The 7,369-nt window shown below is 39.2% G+C and overlaps 1 protein-coding gene across 1 annotated transcript; it reads right to left on the reverse strand.

Annotated features, from left to right (window-relative positions):
• Positions 1–2,118: 2,118 nt before the first annotated feature.
• On the reverse strand, positions 2,119–2,574 carry LOC106323500. Its single transcript, XM_013761612.1, has one exon. It carries the CDS (start codon positions 2,572–2,574, stop codon positions 2,119–2,121), a length of 456 nt encoding a protein of 151 aa, XP_013617066.1.
• Positions 2,575–7,369: the final 4,795 nt, after the last annotated feature.

A 7,369-nucleotide genomic window follows, 5' to 3' on the forward strand; every position in this document is an offset into this window, starting at 1 on the left:
CTATAATTATTTTAAAATGTCTAAATTTAAAGAATTATATATAAAATTTGAAATAAAAGTTTTGCATTTGAATTTTGTGTGTTTATTTTTTAGTGATTAGAATATAAAATTTATGTTTTGGAGTTTATAATTAATTAAATTTAGTGTTAGGATATAAAGTTTGGTCATCATTTTAAAATTTGTATGTTTAGACATAAATCTGATTTATAATTTGTTTATAAATATGGATGTTTGATTCAAAAGTTGAAATAAGAGGTTTAGGGTTAACATTTAGTTTTGTAATTTAAGGTTTGGATGTTGGAATAAGAGGTTTAAGGTTAATATTTAGTATTTTGGATTAAAGTTGTAAAATAATAAATTTGAATACTAGATATAAAATTTGTAGGTAAAATTTTAATAATTTAGATTTGAAGTTTTATTTAGAGTATTGAATGTATAGTTTAGAGTTTGATTGAAGATTAAATATTTGTGTTTAGGAAATTATAGTTTAAGATTGAAAATTCGATTTTGAGTTCAATTTTAAGATTTGAAGTTATATTATGAAAATATTAGAGTTTTAAGGGTCGCTTTTAAAGTTTAGGGTTTAAAACCACGTTTAGGGTTTAGGGGTTCAAATAGATTTTCTTAGCATTAGAAAATGCTATTATTTGTCTTCGATAGCATTAATGAAACCGCTTAAAAATGTCTTTGGCGCCTAAGTCTAATTTCCCGCTAAGTATCGGCGGAATCAATAATTTTATCTTCACTCTCATTTAGTTTTCAAAATAGCATTAATTAAATGATATTTTACGTTCGATTCTATCATAGCGTTTGTCTAACTCTACTATATAATACTGAAATTTCTAAATCATCTACAATAACAGTTCAGTAAACCGTGCTATAACAATATGCTATAAATGTAGACTTTTTTTTTTGTAGTGAGACAACATAAGAAACCTAAATATAGATAATAAAGAAAAATTCTGGTTTAAAAGGACAAAAACAAACGCAATACATTACAATTTCCGATTTAATAATTTAAATGAAGCGAACATTTTATAAATTACACTTAATATATGTTACTCAATCAAAGATTTAATTCATACAAATAATTCGATTAACATATATGTATGACTTAAATCTAAAATACAAGTATAATCATAAGAAAATTAATATCTAAATTATATTAAATTAAACAGAATTTTTCGTAAATATCACAGATTTTAGTTAATGTTCACGTTTTAATAAGAGATATATCACTAATAATTTGAAACAATGAATTAAATTACTACGTGTAAACTATAAAATTGTTGTGTTAGAAAATATTATATTAAACTATTAGTAATATGATAAACAATAAAATTATATACCACTAATCATATAAATCCAATATTTATATGTATAAAAATGAAAATAATCATCGGCACGGTTGCACATGTCAAAATTTAGTTTGAATTTAAAAGAAAAAAAAATACATGTTGTTTACAAATAGGAGATTTAGTGGCTCATTTCATTTTGAGTGATTTTGTGGGCTGTAGTTATTAAAAATAGAGAGAATATGAAATCGAGCCTATCAGAGCGTCCTACCGTGAATCTCATCGTGTGGGACATTCATTTCATAGGCTCCTCGTCTGACCAAGCTTGGCTGGCTTCCTTAAGTGCTCACCATTGCCCCCGTTAATAATATATTTTGACTTTTAATCTCTCTCTTTTTTTTTTGATTAAATTTTATATTTATTAATCAAAAAATAAAATGGCATTTACAAGTGAAAAAAATGGAAAAAAACTCTTATGTAATGTTTCTATTTGGATCAAATTAAATCATCCAGCTCCTATTGTCGAATATATACTTCCACCCATCGACGGAACAGACCTTCCAACTTATGTTGCCCAGTGTACTTCAACGAAGAGATCCTGTTTCGGATTGCTTTATCAATCTGCCTGGTAATCGCTTCTGTAGTTACCCAAGGCCCCAAGTGTCTACGAGAGTTGCACTCCTTCCAAACCAAATAAATGGTTGTATGGAAGATCATTCGCAAAAGGATAGCATCCATCTTTTTTCTATTGCGCCGTAGCAAAGAAGTCACTGTCGTCGTCCAATCCAGAGAAGCAGCGGTGCCTAGCAGAGTAGCATTTAGATTAGAACAGACCGTAAACGTATAAGGGCAAGCAAAAAAACAGGTGGTCCCTGCTCTCGTCAGGCTCTCCACATAACATACAACCCTGTGTGATCCCCCACTGTCGCATACGGACTCCTGTAGAGAGTCTATCCTTAAACGTCAGCCAAACAATGAAAGTGTGGCGTGGTACTCCTTGGGTAAACCACACTAGATGATGCCAAGGTACTTCTGGCCCCCGAACTCTAATCTGATCCCATGTTCTAGCCGCTGAGAAATGGTCCTTAAAATCCTCCTCATTGTGCCTCCATAAAATAACATCACTTCCCGTCATAGCGTCTGGTTTCTGAGCATTTTCAATGGCAGTATACACATCACCAAACACTCTCCTCCCTCGCCCACGCATACCCCAAGCCTCATTTGGACACGCTTCAACTACACGAGCTTGTCGAGGAATACCCAAGTACTGCAGTCCCATATCTCATGTTGTGTCAATAATACTTCCAGTGCCTAACCAGTTGTCAAACCAGAAGAAAGTCGAGTCACCACTTCTAACTTCACAGCGCATGAAACTTGATGCCTCCGGTCTGAGCTGAAGCAATTTGTGCCAGAGCCATGATCCCCTATTAGTGTCCTTTGCGTCCCAAAAGGAACCACCTCGTAGTAACTCCGCTCCAACCCAAGCCACCCAAACTGATCCCGACAAGGAGAAGAGACGCCATATAAGTCCCAGAGCGAACACTCTAGATGTTTCTCGGAGCTTTCTAATCCCCAACCACCTTCACATTTCGGTAGGCAGAGATCGTTCCAAGCAACTTTTGCTTTATGATGATCATTTGGCGATCCAGACCACATGAAAGCACTACAAAGCCTCTCTATTTCATCCAAGCAAGCCATTGGTAAGATAAACGCGGTGCACCAGAAGTTGATGATACTAGAGATGACCGACTTTATCAGTTGTAGCCTGCCCGCAAAAGATAAGGACCGGTGGGACCAAGCCAGGAACTTGTTTCGAATCCTATCAATGAGAGGCTCATAATCAACTCTAGTCCACACCCTTGATGTTAGAGGAAGTCCAAGATATCTGAAGGGTAGAGATCCCACTAAGAGACCTCTATTCTCAGCGTACTGCTGCATAAGATGCTTGTTATGACCCGCTGCATACAGAGCAGACTTCGCCACATTTATGTGCAGACCCGACATACTAGCAAACTGATCCATCACTTCAATCACCCATTCAAAGATGAAACTTTCCCATCAGTGAAAACTAGAATATCGTCCGTAAAACTCAAATGAGTGAGTTTCACCGCTCTGCAATTTGGATGAAACCCAAAATTTCCATCTGCCGCTGATTTGTTTAAGAGCTTGGATAAGACGTTGTTCAGAATCACATAAAGATATGGTGACAATGAACATCCTTGTCTTATACCTCTCGCACTTGTGAAGAACCCTTCCAACTCTCCATTGATAGCCACTGAAAACGAAGCTGTAGAAACACATAGGTGAATCCAATGAATGAACAGCTCTGGTAGCCCCATCGCCTGTAACACTGAGACAATAAATCCCCATTTCACCGTATCAAATGCTTTTGAAATGTCGAATTTAACAGTTGCCCTATCAGTAGCAACCTCCAGATGATAACCTTTAACCAATTCGTTTGCTAGACACACATTCTCCAGCAGTATTCTCCCCTTGATGAAAGCGCATTGATTTGGCTCAATAGGAGAAGGTAGTATCTTCTTTAACCTGTTAGATAGGAGCTTTGAAATGACCTTGTACATCAGATTGCAACAAGCAATTGGACGAAAGTCTTTCATCGTCTGAGCTGAGATCTTCTTGGGTATCAGGGCCAGGATAGTAGCGTTCACCCCAGTTGGCAAGAATCCAAAATGAAAGAATGACTGGATAGCGGTAATGAAGTCCCTCCCCACAATGGGCCACATTGCCACGAAAAATTCCTTTGTAAAACCATCTGGACCGGGAACCTTTCCATTTGGTAGGGACAGCAGAGTAGCATGAATTTCAGTTGATGTCATGAGACATCTATAGCTGAGAAGATCCCGCAGCTCCTCCATTGAGACACTTACATTATCCGGCTGAGACTGCATAAATCTCTGGAAATAGCTAATTGCTTCGCGTTTGATGTCTGAAAGATTCGTCAAAACCTCACCCTCCTCCGTGTAAAGAATGTTTATGTTATTCTTTGCTGCTCTCTCCCGACAAGCATTGTGATAAAAGTGAGTGTTCTGATCCCCCAGCTCAAGCCACTGAATGCGAGACTTCTGCCGATAGAGCTGTTCCTCCTGACGAGCAAGATGGTTCCACTTCCGAGCTGCGTCAGCCTCAGCCTGGAAAGTAGTAGTGCATGGGTTAGCCAAAATCTGATTTTGACAGATACATAAGTCCTCGAATGCCTGTTTCGTTTGTATAGGGAGGTCTCCGAAACTGGTTCTGTTGAGCGAGCGAATATCATGTTTCAAGGTCTTCAGTTTCTGATGGAAACGGTGTAGTGTTGTTCTGGAGTGGTATAAAGGCTCAGTTTCTGTCCACTTCCGGCAAACCAGGGGCATCAACTCCTCGTTCTCAAGCAAGAAGTTAAAAAACTTGAATGGTTTCCTCGAGTTGACCTGACGCTCAGATAGAGTTTGCAGCAGGCATGATCTGAAACCCCCCTGCATCAAATTTGGCATATGACTGGGAAAGAACCTTAGCCAGTCACCGTTAATCAGGGCCATATCAACTTCTTACCCACCGGGTCCAAACCTCTCTTGTTCCACCACGTGAAACTGAACCTACGTAAGGTAAATCCAGAAGATTACAATCAGACACCAGCTCCTGAAACTGCCTCATACCAGATTGATCACCCAAATAGTCTTGGCACTGTGAGTGCTCGGAAGATGAGAGTGTGACATTATAATCACCATGCAGTATCCAGGGTAGTGATAGATGAGCATAAGCAGCTTTTGTACCTCGAATATCCTCCCAAAGCAGTCTTCTCTCCACAGTAAGATTTGATGCATAAATAGTTGAGCAAATAAATTGTTCTCCAGTTGCTGGTTTTTGTACTGCGCAACTGATCACTTGGGCACTTTTGTGAAGCAGAGTTACAACCACATCCTCACTCCAAGCAAACCAAACCCGTCCCAAAGGATCATGATCATAATTAGTAATTACTTGCCAACCAGGCAGAGCCGAAGCCATAATACCAGCGTGCTTCCCTTCCTGTACACGAGTTTCAGTAAGACTTCCAAAACACACTTTTTCCACTGTAACCCAGTCTTGAAGCGCTTTGTGTTTGTGCGGTAAATTAAATCCCCGCGTATTCCATGAAAAGAAACTCGTCATATCTTCCGTGAGGAAGAGTTTTTTAAAGGCCCCTGCATATTTTGAAGCTTCAAATCTCGAGTCGTTCGAATAGGCTTCCTATAAGCTTTCGTACCACTCTTGCTTGTCTTGACATGGTTTTTTGTGGCCAGCACTCTATCATGACCCTCCTTTGCACTCTCATCAACCCTTGTATCCTCCTCCTCTACCAAAAATTCACCCTCCTCCAATAACTCATTCTCTTCATTTAATGTCTCCAACACTTTGAACCGGGACGGAGAAACAGTCACTCGCAGAAGCCACATCAAAAGAAGTCTTTACTACCTCTGGGTCGTCAAGAGATGGGAGATTTCGACTTGGTATTTCCTTCCACCCCTGATTCTCCCCTCCTTCATTCATCTTTCCTGCATCTAGTTCAACGACTTCAACTGCATTTGCTAACTGATCAGCCACCACTCAATTAGCCAACTTTGATACTGGGAGAGCTTCCAATTCCGCCAATAGAGCCCCCACAGAGGAGTTCCTAGTCTCATTTACTTCCCCATCCACTACATTCTCCGAAATATCCTCTACCTGAACTCCATGATCAGCCCCAACGTGATTATCGTCCACTGGTTTATCCTCTATAGTCTTACTGAGAATTACTACTTGCTTTGACGTGCACTCCGAGCCCTTGTGACCCCATCTGCTACATATGTTACAGCGGGATTGCAGCCATGGGTAGCTAACCGCAACTTCAACTTTGGAGCCTTCCCGATCAGTAAACTTCACACTCTCCACAAGCGGTTCATGAAAATTAACTTCTAACAGCAACCTTGCAACATCCAATCTAGTACACCTCTCAGTAAAAGGGTGAAGCTTGACAAATTTCCCCACTGGTGAGGAGACACACTTAAGTCCCTTATGAGAAAACAAATAACAAGGCACAAACTTAAAATCAACTCAAAGTGGCATCACAGTCAAGTCAGGCGGCGAAGCTGCCGTCTCAGGAGTCTAGATGTTCACAACCAGAGGAACATCAGCCACATGCCAGTAGCGTCTACTGAGAACCCGCTGGCGTAGATCTTCATTTTCAATACGAAACAAGACAGTAGTTTTACTGAAGAATTGGACATCGATCTTCTGCTTTACTCCAGGAGTAGTCCAGATTCGATTCACCATGGCATGAATGGATCCCACATGAGGAGCATCCCCAATGAAATACCCCACCACACAAGCCTTCCAAAGCGGAACAGAACTCATAAACACTTCCTCTGAAATCTCTAGCGCATCAACACCATTCAAAACCTCAAACGCAGGACGCAGAGCAGCAACAGGAGGGGAGGCTGGAGCATTCCATGGATTGTGCGATCCCGAAACCACCAGATCCAAAGAACCCATCGATGATCCGCCAGAAACAAGAGACAGAGAAGAGGGAGAGAGGACGAGATTCTCGTTGATGAGCGTGAGGCTCACCCACGGTGGCAAGACGGCGGCGAGTCAAAACCTTTGGCGCCCAATTGCCAAGAGAGAAAAACTCTCTCTTTTTCTTTCCCTCTTTTGGTTCAGCTTATACTTAGGGGGTTTTTGGGAGATGAATTTGTGTAGAGTTTGTGAATTTTAAGAATCTATTGTTATTGGTTCTTAGATTTCAAAAATCTTAGTAGAATCTACTATTATTGGTTTAAGAATTTTCAAAATTCTTTCAAATCTCTTGTTATTCAAAAAGTTTGATTATTATTGATTTTCTAATTCTACCTAAATCTACTGCTATTGGGAGATGAATTATATTCATTTTTACTCATAAGACTCAACTTTGAAAATATCATATGTATCCATGTGATTTTCAAAATCCTTGTGATAAAAATACTAGAAAACAAAATAATTATTCTTACCAAATATCTCTTGCACTTTAAATCCAAATTATATGTTCAAAACTATAATTCATTACATTTAGATACTTTTACATT

Source organism: Brassica oleracea, chromosome C2 (genome assembly GCF_000695525.1).
Source record: "Brassica oleracea var. oleracea cultivar TO1000 chromosome C2, BOL, whole genome shotgun sequence".
In the NCBI taxonomy this organism is placed as follows: Eukaryota; Viridiplantae; Streptophyta; class Magnoliopsida; order Brassicales; family Brassicaceae; genus Brassica; species Brassica oleracea.